A 27,703-nucleotide genomic window follows, 5' to 3' on the forward strand; every position below is an offset into this window, starting at 1 on the left:
TCACAGACGGCATTCGGCTTACTGACTCTGGAATGTTCGTTCTATGCGCTCATAGTGACAAAACGCGGTACCACAGAAGCTTTGCCGACCAAAAAATTTAGTCCGGTTTCTTTTGGGTACCCTCGTATATGGCACACATAGTCTAGCAAACACGTTGCCCCGTCTTTTAAATAAGTTTCATGCTGCAAAGGTTGATCCATCACGAACATGCCGCAAAGATATACATGGTGTATGTGGTGTATGTGCTACTTTTTAGATTTCACCATGGTTTGACTTCTTCTTTATCTCTTCACTGCTTCTTTATCTCTTTCGTTTTTCGTATAGTGTTAACCTGATTTGAGTAACCGAATTCCTGTTTTTCGATGACATGTATTTTTCTGTTTCCTTTTTTGTTACCATTTTTTGTGTACACTTCATTCCTTGTCATTTTTTCTAATAATGCGCCAAAGCATTTTTGATAACTATTGTTTGCATTTTGGGATGCTACTTGTGTAGAACATTTATATGCTGCCTGCTTCCCTGCAATGTAGGGGACGAGGGGCACGTCAAGCCACAATTTCTGGCTTTTTTCCCTCGGCCCTTATCATGTGTACATGGGAAATAAATTGAAATTGAATGATATCTGAAGCATTACAGGGTTAAGCTAATGGAATATCAGAGGGTTAATGGTTAATATAGCCGCATGAATGAAGCACGCATACGTATCCATATACGGCAGCATACTATAACCTGCCGAATGGCCAAACCAACTGCTCGCATTCACTGGCACGTAGTTTCACCACTGGCTTAAAAAAAGATCTCAAATATAACTGAAATGACCGCGTTCGCGCGAAGGTAAACTAGGTAGGAAGGAATCTTTGATGCATACATGCACGCTTTTAAACAAATATTGGGCCCACGCTAGCTGTCATGTAATGTCTGTCACATCGACAGCAGCGGCATGTCGAAGCGCGATCGTCGCTTCCAAAATGATCGTGAAGTGAGCGTAAGCCACAGGCACTGGTGCATGAAAGCTGTACGCCTGTCGCCGTGCAACGCAGTCACCAAGATCGACGACGATAAGTCGAGACAGTCTACAACGTTTGTGCGGTACGAGATCTGTGGAAGGAACAGAACGACGCGGATGTGCGTGTGCGTGCGTGCGTGCGTGCGTGTATATTTTATTTATTTATTTAGAAATACTGCAGGCAGCTAGTACTACCCAAGCAGAAGGGTATTAGAGCGTATGAATAGCAACTGTTTAATAGCAACTGTTTAAATTTGCTCACATTTGAACATTCAACAAAAAAACGAAGGGAGAGAGTTCCACTGCTCAATCATGTAGGGGAAATACGATTTCTGGAAAACTGGTATGCTGGCAAAGTACAGTCGTTATTAGGGAATGATTTAATCTCCTAGACCTAAGCCGTGGTGTCAAAGCATATTTATAATGTGGTAGGACAGTTTTGTTTTCGTACATTAAATAAAGAAACTTTACTCTAGCCATCTGTAGTGACACATTCCGGGGTGTTGATTTTAGATTTGTAACATGTTAGTGACAAAGGCGGACATTTGACAATCGGATAAAATAAATCTGACAGTGACACGCTGAACGCATACCACCTTGTCAATGCCTTTAGCGAAATAAGGGCTCCATACAAGGGATTCATGCTCTAGAAGTGGGCAAAGCAGCGAATGGTATGCTTCCATCTTTAGGTGTGACGGAGCGCGCTCTTTAGTTTTCTTCTGGATTTTATCCTTCGTAGTAGCAATTAATGCCTCGCGGTCTCTAGACTCCAACGTGATGACTCCTCCCAACTCTGTAGGACGACGCTTGCACTTCTGAGCTATTTCTTTTTGCACGTTTCTGCATATATTGTAGATGCTGTAAATCACGTCCAGTAGCATGTTGTCGCTTGAGCACGTGCTTCTCAGAGGGAATCAAAATGGTCCGAGGGTTAGGGTGAAGCCAGGAGGTGCAAGCGAGTTCGCCGGACCCAATCGGACGCCACGCAAAGCTTCCGGTCCCCATCTGGCAGCTGCCCCTGTAAAAGTGCGTAGAAGTGCACATACTAAGTATGTGAAAACTTATTCGCTGTAGTTGATTTTGGTTAAGGGTGAAGATGTTTGTTAGTTTGTTTAAGGGGGGGTTTAACGTCCTAAAGCAACTCAGTGTATAAGGGACGCCGTAGTGAAGGGCTCCGGAAATTTCGACCACCTGGGATCGAAAATTCCCCAGGCAAAAAAACTGACATCGCGCAGTACACGGGCCTCTAGAATTTCGACTCCGTCGGAATTCGAACCCTCGTCTTTCGGGTCAGCAGCCGAGCACCATAACCACTGAGCCACCGCTTTTTTTTCTTTATTGTAACCACTGAGCCACCGCGGCGGCGAAGGGTGAAGACCATAGGAACGAACGACGGCTGCCTAGAACCATTTTTCTGTGCTATCAGAGAGGGCACTTTAAGTGCACATGAGAAGCACCCTCCTCTCACCCACCACATTTTTAAAAATAGAAGCCTGCGCAATGAATGGCAAGCAATAATGCTGCCACATTTGCGGCCGCGTCATAAAAGAAAGACTCGGCTTCGGATTCAGAACGGGGTCGCAGTGTATATTTTATTTTACACCGAGGAGCAGTATTAACTGCAGTTTGTGAAAATCGCGCTGTCTACACTCCTGTGGGTACTTAAAGCGCAGCGATGGCGCGGAAGGACCAGTGATATCAAGGGGCGACTTCCCACAGGGGCAAAGTTGTCAGGCTAGTTGATCGATCACGTCACTTATGACAGCTTCAGTTGTCTTCCTGGGTGCTGGCTGCGGTGATCGGCTCTACATCCCCGGTAAAGTGTTGGGGGGCGCCAGACTGCCCGGCATCTCGACGCACAGCTGTGGTGGCTGTGCGCTGTTGATTTATCGGCTGGTATGCAAGAGTTGCCGGGGCTGCCCGGGCTACCAAGGCCAGAGTTGCGTTCGCGGCGTGTGTTCGGTGCGCTCACTTAAACCTGCACTGCCCTTTGTATCACGTGCAATGCGGACGTTATGAATGCCAGCGGTTTTTATTTCTGCTCACAGAAGAGTATAAAATCCTCGCAGTATTGTACGAACTGTAATGTGCAACATATTGTAAGGTTTAATTTTGACCACCCTGTATAGGCTGCGGCAACGAAAGTGCGCGATCCGCTCCAGAACAATACCTTATCTCCAAGATGCCAACAAGGTATATTTCTACTCTGAGAAAGGCCAGGTTTTGCTAATGTGGTCAATTTGCGAGGACCTGCCCCTCCGTTCCTTGTGTGTGGATGAGCATAAGTATAGGCTTCTGCAGAGAAAGTTACAAATAAGGGTATTAAATACGTTTGTAATATACATACAAGCTTTAGATAATTTAGACTCCCGAGAGTTGGAAAGAAAATTTGTGGTACCGAGGAGTAATTAAAGCAAATAAACTATTTAATACGAGGATGATGACAAGGTGGCCGGCCTAGCGCTAGCTGCTATGCAAGCTTCAACCGCAATTAATTATATCACATCCTCAGTGTAGCTTCTTAGCAGCAAGTGTCTTAGCTAGGAGTGGCGAGCTTGGAAAGCGCCGTGATAGGGTCTACTTTGAAGAAGCAGAAGCAGATAAGGAGCCTCTTTAAGAAATAAACGGCACTTGTGCCCGGCTTTGCATGTTTGGCTGCAACATGTGAAGTCCACTTACTACGAACCTCGGACACAACGAACGCAATGTGCGTGACCGTGAGGTTCGTTATAAGGGGGCTCGACTCTATAACAGTCGCTTACTAACAGTGCAGGTGGTTTCCGTAACGCCTTCGGCAGCGAAGCACACCAGTCAAGGTGCACCGCCAGATTATAGTTCGTTAGATCCGCTTCACCGCAAGACAACAATGTGGCGTGGAAAATGAGTATAATACATAGAAAGCTACCCTTAAGCACACGTTCACTTCGTCGCACGGTTTCACAGCCCTAACGATGCCAGCAGGCGCTCAAGGCCGCGCAGCCGACTAGTCCCTGCGCGCGAAACGTAATCGAAGAGCGCTGTTAGGAGGACTGTCATTTGGAAGGGCGTGACACGTTGTTCATATATCGAACTACGATATATGATGCGCGACATTCCCGTACTTTTACTCAGTATTTTCGGGGGGAATAATCTGCGTCTACGATAGCGCCAGTAGTTGGAAATATCTGAGCTCGATATATACGGGCTGTCTTCTGATGAGGATGAGCCTTAGTAATATTCGATTAACTGATGCCATTATCGTCCTAAGAGCTTAGGGGAAGAATTATTGTGTCAGGAATTACAACTCTGGGTTTATCGAGGATCTTGATAAACTGCTACACAGGACAGGTGACGTTCTTACAGTAGCTTTTCCGCATTTTTACGGTGGAAGCCGTGTTGGTCGCGACCGAGACGTCCATTTTACACACATCGATGTGAAATTTCACCCAGATGCTGTAGAAGTCGCTTTCTGTGAACTTCTAAAGTTCAAAATTTGCTGCTACAGCTAGCTCCAGGGCGGCCGCCACTTTTTCCAATCGCGACCACGCTTCTGGGATGTAAAGGCCGTCTTCGTGGATGAAAAATTATCACTGAATTTCTCAAGTTTTGCCAGCTTTAAGCATGGCACGTGTCGGCATCCAACGCGCCGTGGAATCCAGAGTTTGCATCCTTAAAGATAGCTGCTAAGGAATTGTCTGTGCGGACGAAATGCCACCTCAATGCTGACGTTTTGGACTCTGTTCGAACGTTGTATGGTCGTCGATGGTCGTCGAGTAGATTTCGTGATATCAGACAACGGAAAGGCTATACCGTCCACCATGTGTAGCGGTCGAGACACATAAAAATGTAGCGAAACCTCGTGATGGAGGAAGAGGGCCAAAAATGTCGACGTGGACATGGTCGAAGCGGCAGTTGGGAGAGCGGAAAGGATGGTTAAGCGACTTCGTGTGGGTTGTCGCTTTTGGACGCTGACTTGAAGCACTCGCGAGGCTAGGGACGCACATCTCGGTTGCCGCTTGACCAGACGAGCCGCTTTGTAGCACGAATGCTAGGATGGCTAGCGTTATGCAGCTCTTCGAAGACTTGACAGCGGAAAGCGATGGGAACGAAATGATGTGGGGAGCCACTGGAGACGTCGCACACGATGCTGTCCGATTAGAAGGGCAGAGGCACCGGTGACAGGACAGAGTGCCAGAGATGGCCAGGAGGTCTTGGAGCTCACCATCCGGTCCTTGTGTGGCAGCCATCGCGTCGAAATCGAGCGAGCCGCCTGACGCAAGAGCATCGACACGGGAGAGCGCATAGGCGGCACTGTTCACGGGCCTTTCAATGTATCTGAGGTGCGCCGTAACCTCGTAAATAAGGCTGAGGTGCCGTATTTCTCATGCGGTGTATAAGCTCTGATTCATGTCCGTGAGCACATGAAAAACGGTTCCTTCCAAGAGGTAGCGGCAGTGCTGAATTGGACGGCCAGAGACTCACAGCAGAACGTACTGTTCTGTTGCGCGCTTCAACGGGCTTGAGCTTCTAGGAGAAGAAACCTGGCGTGCACCAGGTGTCGTGCTGAAGCTGCTGCACAACTGAACTTTCAGGTTCACTAGAGGCGTCGGTGTTGAGACGCAAACTGGCGTCGGACAGCAGATTCACGATCAGAGCAGCGTCGGCAAGAGTGTTCTTGACGACTTGGACAGCTGCTTCGGCGGCTGACGTTCACTCGAGAGGAGTGTGAGGGGCTTGTGGGATTTGAGGAGATCAGTGAGGGGCTGGGTAATGCGTGTTATGTGGAGCAGGAAACGCCGGTGGAAGTTTAGCAAGCCAAGGAAGTCTCGGAGTGACTTGGGGCGAGAGAAGTCGCGGACGGCGCACACCTTGCTGTCCAAAGGCCAACATCTTTGCACTGTGATGTGATGGCCAAGTAACTCGGTGTCGCTGACGCCAAAAATGCACTTGGTTCGGTTGATGACGAGGCCGTGCTCTTCGAGTCGGGAACAAAGCAGGCAAGATGTCGAGCTTCTTCAGAAGAGAAAGTGGCGAACACCAGATCAGCGAGGCACTAAAGCACAAAACGCAGGCCACGAGCTATCTCATTGATGAAGTGTTGCAATTCTTGAGCAGCGTTCCGCCGACCAATACGCATGCGAACGTATTCGAAGGAACCAAACGGTGTTAAAATGGCGGTCTTAGGAATGTCTGCAGACTCCACTGGGACCTGATGGAAGGCCTTCACGAGGTAGATTTTGGAAAATATAACTATGTCGTTCAGACCGGACTAAAATTAGTGAATATGTGGTAGGGGATATCGGTCGGGACGGTGCCGGCGTTCAGGGCCCGACAGTCACCACAGGGGCACGAGTCGCCGGGGCCAGGTTTAGGCACCATATGCAGGCCGAAGAACATTTGCTGGACGATGGCAAAATAATGCCTAATTGCAGCAAAGGAACGAATTCTCTTCGGGGAATGGCGAGGCAGTCGCCAGCAAAGCGGCGAGGTTGGCAAAACACTGGAGGGCCCGTAGTAACTACGTGGTGCGTTACGGTGTGGCCGATCGGAAGCTCCCGAGTTGTGCGCCTTGTGATGACGATGGAATCGGCCAGAATCGCAGCAAACGCTGACGACGGCAGCTGCGTAGCGGCTTGGGTGGTGATGGTGGTCACACGGGCGAGAATTCCGTTCACGAACAAGCGAATCGCGTGGTACGCAAGTCGGCGAGATCGAACTTCTACAGACAGGCCCAAAATGGCGAGAAAGCCCGCTCCGAGATCGGCAAAACGCACGTCCACGATAACAGAAATCGAACAGAAGGTGCGGCGTAGGCCCAAACTAAGGGTGACTGAGCGCTGTCGGTAGGTAGCGATTTTTAAGGTGTTCATCGCCTGCAAAGGCGCTCCTGCCTTAGCGCGTTGCCGATAGAGGCGGGATGCAAGCACGACGCTAACCTGAGTGCGTGTGTCCACCAGAAAGCGGCATCCCGAGACCTTGTCGGTGACGTGGAGCAGGCGCATCGGTGCAGAGGAAGTGTCACGGGCCGCCATCAGTGACTCGATGCTGCGTTTCCCGGCCACAGGCAAGCCTGCTGCCACAGTTTGTTGTGCGTGTTTGAGTACTTGCGCTAACTTTTATTATTTTCAGTCTTTCAGAAATCAGCCGAAATCGCTATTAATATTGTCGTTCTTATGAAGAAGTATTTTTTGTATTTATTTATGATTACTATTCTTTTTAAAATTTTTCTTTTACATTTCTGCAATGTAAAGTTAAGCAATAACACATTAAGGAAGCTCGAAACCTTTATCCCACGTTTTCGTTATCTGGACATGATAAAATTCAGGCCAGGAAAACTGCAGTCGAGCTGGGCTTGCCAGAGACCGGCGTTGCGAGTTGGGCTCGCTGGGTCAAGTTGAGGAAAACGCCAGCTAACCCATGCTTGCGGCCAGTCGGAAGGTTTATTAGCCAGCTACTGCTGGGTAAGTGCACGCTCCAATTAAGGTGAGCAAAAGTTTAGGTATCACCAGGAGAGCAAATTCTGCAGGCATCACTGTCCCTGGCTACTGCGTTGTTGCCCCTTACCACGCTGGAGGAACAGCTTTTAAGGGGCGCGAGACTCCACTCCTTAGGACGTCACCGACCTCGTTGTCACTCCACTGGTGCCAGAGCTCGCACGCGCGCTCCTGTACCTCATTTGCTAGATGGCGACAAGATAGATTTTTCGCAAATTTTGCAAAACATCAGTGTACGACTCCCTGTAACACGGTGACAATGCACGCACGGGTGCATAGACATTGGGTAATCTTGAGGAGTTTTTATACGTTTTTTGTTGCCGCTACTGCGACGAGAAAACAAAGAAGCAAAAAAGGGGCCCTTGCACGAGGCAGGCAGGTGCCTGTCAGCGCGCGAGGGAGGCACTTGCCGCAATCAACGCTCGTCGTGCTCTTCGGAGACGCGGCTGTTCCGGGTTGGGCTTTGCGCAGCGCACGGCCGGGCGCCGTGTTTTTTGTCTCTCCCTCCGCGGCCCATTGTTTTGAGTCGCTGTCGGGGACCGCGAGGAGGAGACCACTGCTGCCTTTCCTAGACGGCTGCCGCGAAAAAAAAAAGAGTTGCGAGTAACGAACGAAAGGAAACCATCCGTGCCCTGTGCTGCCAAGCTTAACTAATGCCCTCAGCAACAAGAGTTGGAAGTCGCCTTTTCTTGGCTCCCGAGGCCTAACACATTCTCGGCGGCATTTCTTCATCTGCTCTGTTGCCTTTCGGGTTGCGACCTGTGAGTGCGTCTGTGTGTTTGCGTGTGTGTGGGTGAAGCGGCCGAACTTCTCCTGGCTCGTGGTGGACGTTTAGGATGCCGAAAAATGGCGACCATGTAAAGGTACCGCTGACCGGAGCCATCGGTAAAGCGGAGCTGTTTCTTTTCACTTTGCGCGGTCCGTGTGCTGCTCGGGAGGCTAAAGCGCACAGAGAAAAGCAGCGCGTTTTGCGCGCGACCGGCAACAGATGCTTTCTTCCTTTTTTTTCCTTTGTGAGTGTGTGCTTGTGTGTGTACGCGCGTGTGTGTTTTTAAAGGAGCTTGGACTTGCGGGCGATAAGTTTGCAAAAAAGCGATTCCTCAGCCGTTAAACAATGAAGGATCCTGCAGTGGGCCGAAGTTCATTACGAAAGTTTTTATTTACAAAGTGGACCAATTTTCATCGATGCCCGTCTCATTGTAATCGCTAAGCGCACTTTCAAACTAGACGTTTTGTTACGTGCGGAATTCGATTTAAGAGAGACATTTAGTTTACTTGGAGCCAAATAGCTATACAGGCGCCGACGGATGTTTAAGCAAGACATGAGCTAAATTTCCTTTTGCTGCCCCTTGCGCGTGAAGCCGTCAATTCTAATCTCCATTTTGTGCTGGTTCTCTAACGTAAACATGTGCCGGAGCTCTGAATATGTTGACTAAAATGTGTAACTTTTCGAAAGTGGTAAGCTGCAAGAGGACTTTCTGGAGTCGTTAGAAAATCAGAGTGTGTATTACTCCGAGCCAGCTTTTACTTGGTAGTGCTCCCCTAAGCGCGCGTTAAGACGCCAGCATGAGCTTGCCGCAATACCTGCGTCTCTTCGTTTTGTGTTGCGAAGCTCAATATGGGAAACAATACGCGAAAAACATAGTGACTCATGAAGATGCAAGCGGACTGCACTTAGCGCAGCTACTCGTGCGGTTCAGGAAAGACTAGAGAGATGATGCCACACAGCTTCCGCACATACAGTCCCACGAATTCACACCCACAGAGCCACACACACCAGTACTTGCTTCATCGAAGACGCCAAAGCAAGCACTGGCGCCAGACTTAATTTTCGGTTACACGGAATGGTAGAGCCACCACTGCACGACCTCTGTGTGATGCAGTTTAACGGCAGCGACTGCATTTGTCGGCACGACTGCGCAGCCTTGCTTTGAAGCACTTGTTCAGCTCAGATGTCACGACTTGTGTGAAGCTGCTTGCGTTGCATGGATTCAAGGTGAACGGAGCGATGTTGAGGGGAGAGACAAGTTGAGGCCTCATTAACTCATGCTAGGCTGAACTGCCTTGACATTTTCAATGCTTTCTGCAAAAAATCTCGGGGTGCAAAAACCGTACGCTGAAATCTATTTCTACGTAGCTGGAAGCACTTTGCAGAAGTAAATACATGATTCAGACTTGATTGGGACATGAATGGGTTTGCACGGTTATGACAAGTGGTAACGCTCTTCATCAAAAGTAAGTTCTAAGACATTTGGGGATCTCGGGCACCTGAAGCAGGCGACGACAGTGGCAGGTCGTCGTTTCATCTATGCCTCTGACGCTGTATGCGCATTGTCCTTAGCGCTTTCTTCTTGATGAGCATGCTTGGCATGACGGGACAGGGTGCGCAAGCGTGACGGTTACAGCGGCACTACAGCCGCGGATAAAGTCACCATGGTTACAGGGGCACTCGAGAAGCTTGCCTTCGTTTTGTCGCTTCCATACGACATTGCCAACCATCTGCGCTCCGACTGACAGAGATTTCTCGAAGAAAGTGCCTCCGACGACTTTGTAAACTGCGGGGTCAGCGTGAAAACGGTCGGTCCTCCATGGTTCACGTGGGTTGTCCTTCGGCGTTTTCGGGCTTCATAAAATAAAAAAGAACGTGTAAAGATCACGCACTCGTCGCAAAGAAAGACAGTTTTTTGTCGCCGCAGAGGACATCTGCGCTGTACTTCGCACCCGCAGCTAGTTCCCAGAAAACCGTCCCAGAAAATACCTGCCGTGCGACATCGAGGCATTTAACTCTGAGGAGCGCAAGGCTCCTAGTTAGGCACCGCATCACAATTAATTGACGGAGACAGTAGACTTCCAGTGACCTGCAAGTGACTTGTTCTGTTCGGACTCTGGATGGAAATGCGTAGACTTTTTCAAGAAATCATATTCACCACAATTTTCAGAGCAGAAAAACTTCTGAAGTGTACATGCAAAGAAAATGCAATCACAGTGCACTTTTCGTATGTAGCCTGCATTCTGTTTCTTTGCCAATTGAATACGCCTTTCACTGAATTAATTAAATAGCCGTAAGCAGTTACAAGCATGAAAGTCAACCGACAGCGGCTTGGATATATGAGAGATGAAGACCAACGCATATAATCGCAAAGCAAAAAAAAAAAAAAACAATCAAAACTTTACGTTTGATAATGATACCATTTTTTTGGCGAGTTTGAATTAATAGCCAGCGCTTGTGTCGCTGCCCGTCTTCTCCCTGTCTCCATTGATCTGCCCATTACGGTCATGCCTACCTAATTAGCCCACACCTCTGTCTCGGTGAAATGATTGAGCCTATTTACACGATGTGTGTCAGCAGTATTACAGGTGTGTTTGCACAAAACACGCGAGAGGTCACTGTTTCCAATGTGCATTCGTCTGACCACAGTGACTGGCAAGCGTGTGTTGTGCGGGCAGACCTTTGTGCCTTGACTACGTTAGCTAAAATTCCGTTCGAAGGCTTCATTGAAAGTAATGCGTTGCCATGTGCTACCTCAGCCACAGTTCATAACGGCTTCACCCATAGATGTTGGCTCATCTGCTGGCAAACTCTACATCGCGTATTTAGTGCTTGAACTAATTTTGCACAAAAAGCCTGGCTCATATGTTTCATCTTATGGCCACATACGCGCGGTGTAATCTATCTTCTTCCTTTGATATTAATGTAGTCAATGTGGAGTTTGTGTCTAGGTTTTGCTCGTGTTAACTGGCGCGTTAATGGGGAATGGAAAAACTGTGTGGGAGCAACGGTATGAAGGACGATACACAAAGTACTGAAAGTGTTACACATACACGGTGTTACATGGAAGTGTTATTTACAGGCAAGAAAAAGTGAAAAGAAAAACAGACAAAGATAAAAAAAGTCTTCCTTTAAAAAATTGTCTGTGGAAATGAAGGGCGAAATAATTATCTCACTTCTCGGTGGACACCTCGACCGTGTCGTGAGGGAAGAGAAGAAGGTGAGAGTTAAAGAAGAAAGAGGATGAGGTGCCGCAGTGGTTGGCTCCAGAATAATTTCTACCATACGGAGATCTTTAACGTGCACTGACATCGCACAGCACAAGGGCGCCTTTTGCACATCTTTCGTTATTTTTTGTTCTTTTGCCTTTCTTCCCACGGTTTATTTTCATTTCAGTTCTGCACGCACCAACGGGCCCAAGTAAAAACTCTTTCGGTGTTAGAAATCTTCCTTTTACCGCCTGCATTTCTGATTCATAAAACGTAGCCTGCCGTCTATTAAACTGCGCTTGCGACCTCATGCCCACAGCAGAGCAGCGCCTTAAGCACGATGTCATAATGATGGCTGATTTCTTTGGTTGTTCTCTGCTAGTCCTCTAATTATTCCAGATCGCCAGAGCAGCTGTGACACACAAAAACCGTGCTCCGTTGTCCTCAGATAGGCGTTTTGTATGTATTTCAAAAACTTAATTTGCAAGCTTCCCTGCCATGCAGGTGTGGAAACCGGGATAAGGCCTGCATTGTGCTGCTGATGCAGTGTCCTCTTTGTTGACGGTAGACACAGCAGCTACGCGACGTGCTGATAACGTTGGGCGGCCACTCGTTGCCCCTCGGGATGCTGACGGGCCCGCATTGCTTGCTACAGGGCTTGAATAGAGGACGTTAACTGTGGTGAAGGTCTTTTTGTTAGCCCTAACAACGCTTAAAGTTACAAACTAGAACAGTGTGCGCGCAAAGTGACAGCAAGCTCATGCTCGCGAGGCAAAATGATTATTTATTATAAAAATATAAACATTATCAGGGTAACAAGTTTCAGGGAGTCTTTTGAACAAACCGATAGGCTTTACAGTATACATACAGTAGAACTGCTTTCGCAGTCAAGTAAAAGCGAAAACGCCAGGAGTCCTCTCGAACAAACGCGCCCCTTTTTTCGTCCGTTAGCAGGCGGCGGTCGTTCTCGACGCAGGTTGAACAAATCTGTTTAGTAAAAATTCAACTGGCTGTTTGGATAGTTGCAATACAAGAGTAAAACTTCGCTGGCTTCGCGTGAGGTTAACGCTGATTTTTGCTTAACGAGTGCCACCTTTGCGACAAAGCGATTGTGGTTATTTGATCTTCGTGCTTGGCCGGACACCCCAAGAAGACCCTTGCGGTTTATTCCTAAGGCCGTTCAATACTGAACTTCCTTCACCGACGAGCACCGATGCTTGCGGAGAAGCCGCACGCTTCTTCGAGTACCTCCCCTCGAAGCGCAGCCGCAAGAAGGGAAGCTCGATGAGCTCGGAGCCCGGTATCTTCTCTGGTGCTCTGACACTGGCAGGGCGAGCTGCACATGCGCGGACTTGCAGTCGTTGGGTGTTGCATAACAAGATGGAGCGAAGCTCCGAATCTTTCATTCCGCGAAAAGGCGTCAGCCTTTGCAACCCCAGGTACATTTATATCTGTTTATTTCTTCATGCAAAAAAAAAAAAGAAATTCCTCCGTAAGTAAGCTCCTCTTGGATCACGTTGTGCACCATATGTTAAGAGGATGTAATCTAGATAAGCTTGCGTGAAAGCCGGAAGAACCCTTGCAAAATCATATCAGGGTAGGCGCCTGCGATGCGTAAAAGATAGGCTCTCTGGTCCGTCTGTCTAAGCTGAATGAAGAGACGGAAAATCGAAGCCACTTGTCCTCTTCACTGGAGGGCTCTGAACAAAACGGATTCCCGGCGTTCGTTCGTGATAAACAGTGCTGGTAAAAAGCAATGAATATGCACGCAAAGGAATGCGTCGCACCCGCAAGAGAAAGAAGAAAAAAAAGACCGATAACAAGGAAATTAACGTAACTATCAGCCAGCGCTGCGTGTGTTGAAACATGAATGTAAGGGCGGCTTTCACTACATAGCGCTAATCCCTTATACGTGAGCAGCAATACTGGCCCCTTGCACTGATTGTCCTTTTGGACAAAAGTTTTTCGTGCGGGCAGAGTTTAATTGTTTTTCCTTGCGCAGTGGAAAAAGAAGAGAAAGAAAGATGGGTACCGAGCGAGTTCGCATAATTACTTTTCTCGCGTCTTCCCAAATTACGTGAGTTCGTTCGCGTTATCAGGAAAATAATTAGGGGGATGAAGGCTGTGTGGTGGCATGGGAGGTGCCCGCTCACTTCTTGCTCAAGGCACTGCGGAGACCTGCGAAACGAATAAGAAAAAAAAGAGGCCGAAGCTGAAAGTGATTGAGAGACCTGGAGACGGGGTGAGTGAAGAAAATGAGAGGAATTCAGACGAAGGAGAATCAGTGTAGCTCAGGCGAGTTCGTTCTGTGCGCAGAGGGACCGCGAGATTGACCCGTCGACCCAGCGCCGTAGCAAAATTAACGCGCCGTTTTGGGATCGACAAACAGCACCTTTGAAAAAACAATTCCAAGTTTGCGTACTTGCATTTCTTTTAACTTGTTTGCAGTATTTAGCGGGGTATCCTCGCCACCGCCACTCCTTTCGATGAGGCGCTGCACGCAAGTCATCACGTGATCTTTCGTCGGTAAAGGACCAACGCTGTGCGGTGCGAAGTTTAAGCATAGCTCGATCCGTGATCAACAGCAGCGTTAACCGCGGTCCACTTCAGTGGGGAGCTGTCTGCGCATGTGCAGATTGCCCCGAAAGGCGCGCACTTGCTACTGCGTAGGTCCAGCTTGGCCTTCGAGTAGCTGATCGCGCTGTGCTAAAACTGCATATTTTGTCTGTTGTAGAAAGAGGTTAGGAAGGTGGGTTTGTTGAGAAATGAAAGTAAACAAGGACTGAGGGGGGAGCCTCGGGATGTTTAGCTGACGTTTCGACGAGATGACTTGTTTTTGTCTGGGCAAAGCGGTCATCACTGGCGGTGGTTAAATAGGTCTTTCGGTCCAAGGAGGAAGTTCCGGTGATGGATGAGGGTGTGATGTGGGACGGGTGGTGGTTGACGGGTGGTGCTTGAAGTTGAATGTGTTGTCCATGTGGTATGGATGCTAGGGAGAATTAACCGGTTGACCTGCATAAAGCTAAACAACCTAAGGCTAAGCATCCTGAGGCTCCTGCCTCTCTTGTTCACTTTGTATTGTCTACTATTAGAGAACTGCCCACAGCTAACGCGCACATGGTCCGAAGGGTCGGGTGTGCCTTTACCTGGCACGTATCTGACCCACCGCGGTCATTGGCTCATGTGTTGTTGGTGTCTGACGGCAGAGGCATGCGGTCACGCTTTCCTAAAACTCCTCAATAAGGAGCCTTGTACCTGCGTACAAAAACTGTTATCGAGAAATAAGGTGTTGCAAGGAGCAAGATGCGCTCAATAATATATAGGTGCATTCTTTCAGCACAGTACCATCCCCAATATCAGTGAAAAAAAAAATGAAAACAAAGCTCACTGACTTGAAGCGGAACAGTCCATAGCATCTCCGTACGGCTACCCGAAGGACGCAACTGTGCGAGCATGTGCGAGCCTGACAATGATCACGAAGATGATTTGTCGCGACGCCCGTTTTAGTGAGCTCATCAGCGCCTCCTGATTTACTGGAACTTCTGAGCGGGGTCCGCAACTGCCAGCTCTAAAACAACATCGTGGCATGTTGTGCGCACAAACGCACAGCGGCCTTCTGAGAGCAGTGTCGCGAAGATGACTAGGCCCCTGGGTCAACCACCGACAACGTTGTATTCGGGATGGATTGGATAACATGAGAAGAATCTAGTAACCTGTCGTTGTATTTATAATCGTATATTTATTTATTTCCTCGACAATACGTTCAAAACCGCGGCAAAGATTACCTTCTAAAATAGACAGGTCGACATTTGGCAGCACAGCCCAGTTGGCACGGTAGGATGTACGTGTTTTGATAGGTTGTTAATTGAAATCAATGCCTGGAGTTATTCGCATCTGTACCCCCCTAAATTTTTAAGGATTTCTCTAGTACTGTTGTCAACTGCCCGGCGGCCACTCCTCATGTGAGTTAACAGTGGTCATGGTTCTCAGTTTCTGATTTGTGCGGATGAAGCACTTCCTCCGAGCAGTACAGCCATTGTTTCCAGCCCTTCCCTACTAAAGACCTCGATCACAGTATAAAATTAAAGTTGGGAATTTTTTCCTTGTTTTGTTCTTTTTTTCCTATTGAAGGCGTAGTTTTCGCTCAGGGAAAGGAGTTGGTTGTTAGGAGACTTGAGCGGCACAACTATTTTTTAAGCGGCACAAGAGTTATTTACTTCGTAAGAAAATTTTTTTTAGTTGTGCGTTTTGTATCATAAATATTTCAGCTTTATGACGCGACGGAACCAGCTGGTTGCTACACTTTCTCACGAAAAACCTCGCAGTCTCCACTGTCCAGAGGAATAGAGCGAGAAATAAATTTTGAAAGAGGGGGGAGGGGGGGGAGGTTAGGTGTACTCGAGCAATCCGGCCTGACTTCGCGTTTGAACTTCTCACACACCGGTGCGCAGCCTTGCTATTCATGCTTTGGAACGCTGCTATCAGTACGCCTACGCGGCGCGGGCGATGAGCTGTCGCGCTCCCCGCAGAGCGTGGCGAGTTTTTAGAGCTGAGAATGTCTCCATTACAGGCTGCAGTGTGTTCTCCAGCAGGAATGGATTTCAGGCGGAATTTTTATGGAGACGCATGAGGGCGACGCGTGTATACGCGCGGAGGCGTTCTCCGTTTCCTTTTCTCTCTCTTTCTTTTCACACAAAAATGAAGAGCATTCCGAATACCACTGGGTGGCGCTTCTCCCGAGTTGGACCATAAAGCGCACGCCGGTGTTTCTGAAACATTCGACAACTGAGAAATATGACATTCGTGCTGCCACTATACGACTTGTCACTCAGTTTCCAGATGCCGCGCAGACTCTCCGAAACATAGTTGCATAGTTGCATGGTTCCGCTAACAAGCAGCAAAAGAAAGGGGGGAAAAAATAAAGGGCGTACGTATTCACGCACGAAAACAAACGGGAAAGAAAGGATGACAAAACTGGGAGTGACGAAAAAAATAATAAAAGCAAGAAGGAAAACCCGATCGTCGGTGTGCGAACGAGGCGACAGCGATGGAACTTGTGCTCTTGGTGCCAGTCGCTCACCGCTGAATCCCGCGGTTGTGCTCGCGACGATTGCACGTTGATTTTACCGCCGGGAATTCGCGACACCTTCCGTTGCAGTTTGCGTTTCCCCCTCTCCTTCGCTCCCTGCAAGGGTGGCGGAAGGGGCAGTAAGCGTTCACCGCATGGCGGTGCCCTCCCCCACACCTCTGACGCCGGAATGGCGGCGCGCCGGCTGCACGGGGCGGCGGCGAGTGCTGCGCGCGACACTTGCTCAGTGCATCGGCGCGTCGCGATGTGGAAGCCCGTCACCGCAGCAGCGGCGGCCGGCGTTTGAACCGGCGGCCCGATTTTCTGGTCGCCGGGTGCGCGGAATGCGATGCGACGCCGTTTCCTCTCGGTGGAAAGTGCGCGCTCTCTCGCGTTTGCGGCTTGGACGCGGCGGGGAGGCTCTGCCGGCGAAACAAGCGCGATTCTCTTTCTTTGCTCCCTCCCCCCCCCCCCCCCCCCCCCCCCCACTTTCTCCCTTTGCGACCCGCCGCCGCTCTCCCCTCAGTTTCGCGTGTCAGGTACTGTTATTGGCACCCGCGCAAAAACTCTGTCGCCGACGGATGTGCCACGGCAAAGTTGGCCGGAAATAAGCTTTGTCCGCTTTTTCTCTTGAGGAGTTACGCTGCTAGGAAAGCGAGGGTAAAGAAGATAAACGATAAAGGAAAAGATAAAGGAAGACTAGACAATGATATGATTTTGTATTGGCATCCTCCTCTGCCGTTTGATGCAGACATACGAGAATTGGAGGAAAGGTGCGGCCTCGTCTTCTCGAACCCAGCAGCTGTGTCCAGCTAAGTAGTCATTTGCTTGCGGTCGTTCCTCAGACAGTGCAAGTATCAATGTATGTTGGTACCGTAGGCACTTACTCGAAGTTCTTTTTGATATCTGTTGCAAAATTGTAAATTGTGCGTTTTAACGTCCCAAAGCGACAGAATGGCTATGAGGGATTCCTTAGCAGAGGGCTCCGGATTAATTTCTGCCACCTAGGGTTCTTTAACGTGCTACGCTCACATCGTACAGAACGCGGCAGTTTTTGCATTTTGCCCCGATCGGAATGCGGCCGCCGCAGCCGGGATCGAACCCGCGATCTTTGGATCAGCAGCCGAAAGTCAAGGCCACAGACTACCGAGGCAGGTATCTGCAGCTTGATTCTTTAAAAAGCCTGAAAATATTTGCGTTCACGTAACCCTCCCCTTTGGGCTTAGTTAGTAGGCTAAAAAGATTTTTTTTTTTGTGCTTAAAGCCTTGCCGACTACGTTCACGTTAAGCTGGCACCGATAATCAAATTCAGTACTCAAGAAGCATTAAGCACATGCATGCAGTGGTAAGGGTCGTGAGTTCCTTTGCGCGATGTTCTCAGTGAGATAATTTCTTTTTGTTTTCTGACCTTTGCGCCAAAGAAACGCGATGGTTCACATTGCGCAGCCTGCCACTGAAAACCTGGTGAAACCTGTTGATCAACAAGAAGCCCCATTGTGAAGGTCGGCACATCTGTTGAACCCTACTCGTAATAAAGCTGTTCACCGGAATTTGTTGCGAGAGAGCTGCCGGCATCTTGCGATGAAACAGCATTTCGCGAGCCTTTGGAGAGCACCACCTTGTCCAGCGGCACACGTTCCCTGCTCGTCACGTCACCTGCCCAGGAAGCGCATGTTAAGGTGGTTCAAACTTTCTCGAGATACCATAAATAAGTGGGAAACAAGAAGTAAAGATGCCCAGTAGTCACTTTAAATCTCCAGCTACTTTCCGGCTAAAAGGACCTGAGCGTCAACCGGGGCAGATAGACTGCTTAGCTCTGTCATGGTAAAACCGCAGGTGATGTAAAAGGTGGCTGGACTTCGCTATAAAGAGTGCCAACACTTCTTTCCTAAAAAAAGCCTTGCATTCTTCGAAGTAATGGTCGCGCTATACTCTTGTTATTATCATGAATGGCACGTTTAATGCGAGTCGTGTTTTGAAGTCGGGCAACACAGAACTCGCGATGGCTGTGATCATTTTTCTGCAATGTTACTGGCAGACACGGATTTTTTACGGGATAGCATAGAATTCTAACCGGAGGAGAAAGCCTGCAGCGACAGTACGGCTATGTTTACAAAAAATTCTCATTGATTGGTGGGCAGTGGCGACATCGGTGACGTCACCAGAGAAAAACCACTGAGTGGAGGGACGCGATTCACCATCCCGGCCAGGTGGCAGGTGACCAAGTTTCTCGGAAAAGCAGCCTAGGTTTCACAAGCACCACCAGTCACTTCTGGCAGAGGCATAAACAGATTCTAATGCTATCGCACTGCCAACAGATAATGGATTAGGTATCCCTGTGTCCCTGATTGGCTGGCGGGTAGTGAAGTCACTGCTGACGTCACCAGAACGGAGAAATCCAATTGCCTGAAGGTACCTCACCAGACCGGAAAAAATGATGGTCGATTTTGCATAGTTAGGCCAAATGAGAATTAGGTGTGCTAGCACTTCGGTTTTAAGGCGAAAGCCTTTAATGTCTCATCGTTGTAAGCAGCAGTTGTCGACAGAGAATGTCACGCTTTTCAGTTAGTCGAAACGGTCGTGACGTCACAGTGCGCCAATTTCAAACGGGGCCAATTGTACTTTGGCTAGTAACCATGCAACCAATTGAAGGGACCATATAGTGATGCTCCAAGTAAGTGGGACTGAGCTTAGTTAATTGCTTAATTACCCAATTAGCCTAATTAACTTCTCTAGTCAGGCCATATAAATAAATAAAACCTAGTAAGAAATTGGTCGAGCTCGGGAATCGAACCCCGGTCTTCGGAGTGCGAGACGAGCATGCTATCCACTCCGCCATGCCAGCTCGATGGTTTGGAATGAACAAAGTCACGTCTAGTGAATACGGTGTCTTCCGTCACTGCCATCCTCCTCCCTTCCCTTCCGGCGAGGTTTAGGTGTCCACCGAGATATGAGAGAGAAATACATTTCCTTTCCTCAAAAACCAATTTACCGACGAGCGAGGCGTAGAACCGAATGGGCGATGGCGTTCTATGGACTCCCTGGCAGCGTTGCAAGACGCTCTCGCGTTCCACTCTTAGAGGCGAAGCTTAACATCTTAACCACACATCAGTGACCACACTTTAGGTCAAAAAAGTGCACCCCCCCCCCCCTGAATTTTGACGGGTGTCCACCGAGATATGTGAGACAGTTACTGCGTAATTTTTTTTTACTTTTCCTCAAATACAATTTTCATTTTTCTTCATTACGGGCCATCTTCGTCTTTCTTCTTTCACTCCCACTTCCTCCGTTCCTCTACGGTGCGCAGTCGTGGCCTAGTGGTTTGAGCGCCCGTCTCGGCTGCGGGAGGTGGGTGGTTCGAAACCAACCCACCGCCGGGCACCCACCGGTCAAAAGGGTACAAGCGTCCCCTGGCCTGGCGCTCGGCTTCCTTTAGGGGTGTACGTTTGGGAGAAGTGACCGAAGCGTGGCCTTGTGGTCATTCCACTTCCGGCTTCCGTGGGAGACGGTCGTGTGATGGGAAGCTCTGAGCGCGCTTCGTTATCGGTCATGTCTGGCCGAGGTTTCGGTGAGCGACGCCCACCAGTGGGCTATCGCTTAGTTTTGCCTACACTGCCTTCGGGAGACGCAATGAAGACAGCGGTTTTCCTTCACTGCGATATTGCCGGGCGGCCTTATCGCATACAGGATTTTCGTGAGCCTTTGGAAACTGCCGGTGTTCTACCTTTCGTGGCTGGCATTGGGGCCTTTCAAATGTCGCATGTGTGGATGTTGAAGCTGAAAACTGCGGAAGCGAAGGAACGACTGCTGAAAGAAGGAGCACTTGAAGTGAAAAAACGCTATTGTGCGGTCATAGACCCCAACAAACGTGAGTTGGCCTTCAGGGTGCACTGGGTGCCCTTCTACGTGTCGAATGAATCTGTGCAGAAGGCTTTTGAAGAATTTGGAGAGGTGACAGACGTCAACCGCGAGCAGTGGAACAGTCCCGGTTTTGAAGACGTCGAATCGACCACCCGTCTGGTGCGTATAGTTCTGAAGGAGGGGCTCTCTATCGATGATTTGCCCCACATGCTCAAGTTCTACGGAGGACAAGTGTTGGTGGTGGTGCCTGGACGGCCACCAATATGCCTACGGTGCAAAAGGACGGGACATATTCGACGCGACTGCCGCACGCCAAGATGCAGTTTGTGTCACGCCTTCGGACACGAACGGGAAGGGTGCGTTCGCACGTATGCGCGTGTGGCCACGGGTACTGCTCCGCCGCAAGACGACGGGAGCGAGCTGCTCATGGACCAGGAGGAACTGGAGAACGCCGGAGCCCCGCCCCCTTCAGGACTCAGCGACGGCCCTGCTTCCCAGCAGCCGGAGCTGCCCGCTGGCGACGAGAAGTCACAAGGTGACCCCGCTGCAGAAACGACTGGCAAGAAGGCGGATGCTGCTGCGGCGCCAGAAGAGCCAACGAGGGAGAGCACTTCAGGCGACCACGACTCCGAGGCGCCGATGGATGCGACAGTCGCTTCCATTAAGCGACCTCGGGACTACGAAAAGGCACCGGCTACGGAACGAGAACTTCGTCGGCTAGAAAGGCATTGGAGAGGGGAGGGAGCCAAGAAAGGCAAGTTAGCCTTGTCGCGGTCCTCGTCGCTAACTCGCGACGAGAGGCCGAAGCAGTGAGCCTTAGTCACTGTTGTTTGTTTGCTGTGTGCACGCTATGGCTTATTTGAAGAAACCGCTAAAAGTTGGCACTCTGAACGTACGAGGGCTTGCCTCGAAGCGTAAGCAAGTGCAGTTGAACCGACTGTTCGGGGAGTTAGATCTAGATATCGCGGCTATTCAAGAAACAAAAGTTGAGGATGAGCAGCAAACAGATAACATGGTGCTTGGTTTTCGTTCGCATTTCAATGTTTGTGTAAGCCATGCGGCTGGTTTGTCAGCGGGATGCTGTCTTTTCCTGAGGAAAAACATAGGCATAGTGGAGGAACAAATAATAACTTGTGCAAGGGGGCGGTTTATCGTGTGTGACTTCACATATGAAACATTCGCGTTGAGGGTTGTTGTCCTGTATGCTCCCACGATACAAAAGGAACGGCGCGGTTTTTTTGAACAGTTAGCCTCGTTCCTTGATTGCAGTCGAGTGCTCATACTATTGGGAGACTTCAATTGCGTTTTGGACCCTAAAGATCGTTCAAATGTAAAGGACGTAAAAGACCCGAGTGTTGATTTCTTGAAGAGTGTCCTCAACGAGTGCAGCTTGGAGGATGTAATAGGCCTGGCGAAGAGTCAGAATCACGTGCATTTTACGCATTTTCAAGGTAGTAGCCACGCACGACTGGACAGAATATATGTGTCGCCGGAGTTTTCACCTTGCTGTGAGCAGTATGAAGTGAAGCAAGTGTCATTTAGTGACCACTGCCTAGTTACGGTAACTTTGGGAGGAAGGAAGCAGCGTAAAGCAAAAATGAACTGGGATATGTGGAAACTAAACTCAAGGCTTATAGAAGACGACATATTTTTAAGAAAAGTTAAGGAAAGCATGGATATGTTTAATAATAGTAAAACAGGACGTATTGAATCTTGGGAATGCTTTAAGCAGGAGTTGAAAATGCATGCCATTGAGCGTTCAACTATAAGAAAATATGAGGAAAAAAAAGAAGAAAAGCATTTGCGTGAGCTTTTGGAGAATTTAGGGCACGAAGAGGAAAAAACGCCGGGCATGTTCATGCATGATATAAAAGGCGTCAAAGTTAGGCTAGAAGCTTTAGATGCTCAGAAGTACAGAGGAGCAGCGATAAGAGCACGCACGGAAAAATGGCTTACTGGTGAAATGCCTACAAAACGCGCGCTCACAGATGAAAAGCGATACGCGCGGTCAAACGAGATATCAGTTATCGAATACAAAGGACGAATCCTCAGTGAACAAAGTGAAATTTCGAGTGCATTCGTGGAACAGTACCGTGAGCTGTTTTCGCGCAAAGCACCAAGTGAAGAAGGGTTTCGGGAAAACTTTTTGCCACTTATGCCAATATTAGGAAATGAGATAACTGAAGAACTAGAGAGCGAAATAAGTATTAAGGAAATAGAGACAGCAATTGAGGAATTGAATGCCGGAAAGTCGCCGGGACCTGACGGTTTGACTGCTGCCTTTTATAAGAGCTTTAAATATGACATTGCTGCTATGCTACATAAGCTTTTCAAAGAGTGTTTTGAGGTCGGTAGGCTGCCACCTTCGTTTAGCAATGCTCATACGGTCTTAATTCCTAAGACAGATGACCCTGCCAAGCTGGTAAAAATAACAAGCTATAGACCGATCACGTTAACAAACGTTGATTATAAAATCCTGATGAAAGTGTTAGCTAAGCGATTGCAATACGTCATAAAGGATATTGTAGGGCCTCACCAAACGTGTGGCATAAAAACAAGAAGCATATTTAAAAATATTCATGTAGCACGCAGCGTGCTCGAGTGCTGCGATGCTTTAAATAAGAAAGTGGCTATGGTTCAAATTGACTTTGAAAAAGCATTTGATCGGGTGTCTCATGAAATACTCTATTGTTTGTTGGAACATATTGGTATTGGTTCGGTTGTTCTCAATGGGGTAAAAATGGCTTATGCATGTTGCTCGACACGACTTATGGTAAACAAAATATTATCTGAAAGAATTGATGTGAGGGCTTCTGTTCGACAAGGATGTCCACTGTCCCCTCTACTTTTTGCAATTTATTTGGAGCCTTTTTGTAGGATGATAACTGCGAGCGAGCACATCCGAGGTTTTAGGTTGGGAGCGTGTGAGGTGCGAATACTGGCATATGCAGATGATGTTGCCCTCTTTTGTGAAGATCGCAAAAGTATTGTAGAAGCGTTACAAGTAACCGAAAGGTTTTGCAGGCAAACTGGTAGCGCTGTTAATCTCGATAAATGTCTCGGAGTCTGGCATGGGCAATGAGACTTGGAACCAGAATTGTTCTGCGGGGTCCGATGGGCTACAACTCCCGGAGTTTATTTGGGAGTCCCGCTGGACAGATATGGGGAAAATACCAATTACTGGAATGAAAAAGCGGAAGAAATGCGGGACCGGACCAAGGGATGGATGGGCCGTAATCTTTCTATTTTCGCGCGCGCAACTGTATGTAACACCTTTCTTGTGGCAAGGATCATGTATTTACTTCAAGTATTATATTGTGCACGAACCAATATCCAAAGGTTTCATAGGGTTTTTGCGGTCTTCATTTGGGCGTCCAATTGGGAACGAATTCGCAGAGACAATCTCTTCCGGAGAGTAAAGGTCGGGGGACTGTCTCTAATGCATCTCTATGTACGGCAGGTTGTTTTAAGGTTTTGTTTCCTGCGTGACCAAAATGACCCCTTCCTGCGAACATTCATACAAACCATGTTATCCAGTGCACTTCCAGAATTCATTGTCTCTTCGTGCAATGCTCGGCGGTACACAGTGTCTCGCTTCCTGCGAGAGGTTGTCTGGTCATTCAGGTTTTTGCAAGTGCGGTTCTCGCTAGAGTATTTAGCGAATGTAACGCCGAAGCGCTTATACAAGGATCTTATTGAACAGTTGTTTCCAGCGCCACTGTACAGAACCTTATGCTGTGAAGGCCCTGGGAAAGACGTTCTCAGGCGAGTTAAAAAGATGACTGTTGCACCTGGCGTCAAAACATTCTTTTTTAAATTACACACAGGAACGCTACCAGTAAAAACATGGCTAGAGGAAAAGGGCCTTTTTGTTCCTTGGGGCTCGAACTGTCTCCTGTGTAGAAAACCGGAGACGGTAGAACACGTGTTCCTCGATTGTTGGGATGCGGTGTTCTACTGGGATGTTTTGCAAAGAACCCTAAAAAAGGACTTGCCATTGACACCGCGCGGAATTCGGTACTTGACCACTGAAAGTGATGTTGCACACTATGACCAGATTATGTTATTGGGCCTTCACAGCATTTGGAGGAGTAGAATGGCTGTAAGACATTGTGACTTGGATGCACGATCGGTATGTGGTTATTTTGTGGAACATGTGTATAAGTTGAGAGAAGTCTTGAAGCAACAAGATTGCGCGGATGATGTATTGAGTCTGATGGACCAACTTGTGTTAATGAAAGTCCATTAGACACGGTTGTCTGCCAAGGGGCACGACAACTACGATATTTTATTGATGTATTCATTCATGCAATAAAGAAAAAAAAAAAGAAGCGTGGCCTTGTGGTAGAGCATCTGCCTCGCATTCGGGAGGTGCTGGGTTCGATCCCCAGTGCCGCCGGGTACCCACCGGTTTCTTTAATGGGTACAAGATTTCCCCTGGCCTGGTGCTCGGCTCTTCTAGGGTGAAATGCTTGGGAAAAGGGTCTTAGACCAAACAGTTGCCTTGACGGATGAGTGATAAGTTCCCCCGCCAAGCAACCATAAGTCCGCCTCGTGCGGCATAAGCCCAATTTGTGGCCCTTTTTTTTTTTTGCCCACATTTGACGGGAATTTTGCGGCGCAGGCTATCCTTCCCACGCGGTGCACCCCTGAAGAGGCGAGCGCTAGGCCGGGGGACCGCCTGTTCCCATTGGATTGACCGGCTGGGTGGACCGGCGGGCCGGGGGAATCGAACCCCCGACCTCCCGTAGCCGAGGCGAGCACTCAAGCACGAGGCCACGACTGCTTGAAGACCGAAGCGTGGCCTTGTGGTGTAGCATCCGCCTCGCATTCGGGAGGTGCTGGGTTCGATCCCCAGTGCCGCCGGGTACCCACTGGTTTCTTTAATGGGTACAAGATTTCACCTGGCCTGGTGCTCGGCTCTTCTAGGGTGAAATGCTTGGGAAAAGGGTCTTAGACCAAACAGTTGCCTTGACGGATGAGTGATAAGTTCCCCCGCCAAGCAACCATAAGTCCGCCTCGCGCGGCATAAGCCCAATTTGTGGCCCTTTTTTTTTTTTGCCCACATTTGACGGGAATTTTGCGGCGCAGGCTATCCTTCCCACGCGGTGCACCCCTGAAGAGGCGAGCGCTAGGCCGGGGGACCGCCTGTTCCCATTGGATTGACCGGCTGGGTGGACCGGCGGGCCGGGGGAATCGAACCCCCGACCTCCCGTAGCCGAGGCGAGCACTCAAGCACGAGGCCACGACTGCTTGAAGACCGAAGCGTGGCCTTGTGGTAGAGCATCCGCCTCGCATTCGGGAGGTGCTGGGTTCGATCCCCAGTGCCGCCGGGTACCCACCGGTTTCTTTAATGGGTACAAGATTTCCCCTGGCCTGGTGCTCGGCTCTTCTAGGGTGAAATGCTTGGGAAAAGGGTCTTAGACCAAACAGTTGCCTTGACGGATGAGTGATAAGTTCCCCCGCCAAGCAACCATAAGTCCGCTTCGTGCGGCATAAGCCCAATTTGTGGCCCTTTTTTCTGTAAGGCGCAGCTTTTCAATTTCTCAAGTTGGCGCAGTGCCACTGAGCTCACGTTAGAGCGAACTCCGTTACTCTCCAAACTCCGTTGAACCTGTAAAGTATGAACTGGATCACGAACCACCTTTGCAGGCTGATGATGTTCGAAACTGGTTTGCCCCCGAAAGGACACAGCGGGGTTTGCGGAGCCTCTTCCAAGCGCACACCCCTGAAGAAGCCGGGCGCCGGGCCGGGGGTGGCTTGTACCCATTTTTACCGGTGGGTGTCCGGCGGTGGGTTTCGAACCAACCACCTCCCGCAGCCGAGGCGGACGACCAAGCCTCTAGGCCACGACTGCGGTAAAAAAAGGGCCACAAATTGGGCTTATGCCGCACGAGGCGGACTTATGGTTGCTTGACGGGGGAACTTATCACTCATCCGTCAAGGCAACTGTTTGGTCTAAGACCCTTTTCCCAAGCATTTCACCCTAGAAGAGCCGAGCACCAGGCCAGGAGAAATCTTGTACCCATTAAAGAAAACCGGTGGGTACCCGGCGGCACTGGGGATCGAACCCAGCACCTCCCGAATGCGAGGCGGACGCTCTACGGTGCGGTTCAGGTGTCCACCGAGATGACAGAGATTTACAGCGCCATTTCCTTTCCTCAAAAACCGTTGCGTTGAAACGGCAAGGCATCGCGCCGAACGGGTGGTGGCGTTCCGTGGACTCCCTGGCAGCGCTACAACACGCTGTCGCGTTCCACTCCTAAAGGCGAAGCTTAAGCTTAAGCTTAACTAGCAGTTAATTAGTATTCAGGCCTTAATCAGTAACTAACCATTAATTAGTGATTTGTCATCACTTAGTAATTAGTACTCAATTACATGTGACGCCACCAGTGCCACAGAAGCAGCGAAAGTGGTGCGGAAAACGCTTTCGCCTCTACGCACTTTAGACAAAGTGCCCCCTGAATTTTTTCACTTCGGTTTTCACTTCGGTTTTCACTTCGGTTCCGCTGTTAGGATCCATTGTTCACGAATGGAAGTTGTTCGAATAGCGATAATTAGTTAATGCCCACATATGCGGGATTGGCCATTCTCAATTTTGCATTCATAGATCACTGGGAGTCCTCATACCATTCCTGGCGCAGTGATGCAGCGGTTAAGCAATACGCCACTGCCGTGCGATGGCAGGTGCTGTGACCAGTGGGGCTTGTGATACCCAGGTTGCTCTCCCGGAGCAACCCCTCGAGACGGTGGGCAGTTTTCTTGCAATCCCGGGGGTCAAGTTCGAGGCCAGCTTGCGACAGGGATTCAAACCGATGAGATATGCGCCTTGAATTGCATGCCTTCGCAGAGATCTTTACCTCTTCCCTTAAGGCGCGGTTGAGGTGTCCACCGACATGGCAGACAGTCACTGCGCCGTTACCTTTCCTGAAAAACCAATTTTCGTATAAAAATTGTGATGCAGCCGTTCGTCGTACACCGTTGCGGGGGTTGTCATAGAATTTCTCGTTGCATATAGCATACGTCTCTTAGTCAGGTTGGAGGCTAGCTCACCACAGGTATTCGAACCGAGTTGCCGAGTGCTTCACTCAGACCTTAGTGGATTAAGCGTTCGTGGAATCAGCGTTCGGAGGCACGTCTTCGTTTAATTTCTCCGTACGCCATCTGCGTCGAGGTCGAACGCTCACGATGAGACACTAATGTTTTCGCCTTCAGAGCACGCAAGCAGTTTTAAATGCCCTCTGAATTTTAGGGCTCGGCTCACTGTTGTCGGCAGGAGTTAAGGCATAGAAAACTGCACAAAATGCGCATCAAGCG

At 49.2% G+C, this 27,703-nt stretch overlaps 1 protein-coding gene across 1 annotated transcript in view; it reads left to right on the forward strand.

The window, feature by feature from the left end:
* The first annotated feature begins 8,168 nt into the window (after positions 1 to 8,168).
* Positions 8,169 to 27,703, forward strand: part of LOC149351309 (band 7 protein AGAP004871-like) — a 196,364-nt gene continuing 176,829 nt past the window's right edge. The window contains exon 1 of the mRNA XM_089580630.1: positions 8,169 to 8,364. Coding sequence (XP_089436756.1) covers positions 8,316 to 8,364 — 49 coding nt within the window. The 5' untranslated portion in view covers positions 8,169 to 8,315. The remainder of the gene's footprint in view (positions 8,365 to 27,703) is intronic.

Source organism: Amblyomma mixtum, chromosome 3 (assembly GCF_055824585.1).
Source record: "Amblyomma mixtum isolate Tamu chromosome 3, ASM5582458v1, whole genome shotgun sequence".
NCBI lineage: Eukaryota > Metazoa > Arthropoda > Arachnida > Ixodida > Ixodidae > Amblyomma > Amblyomma mixtum.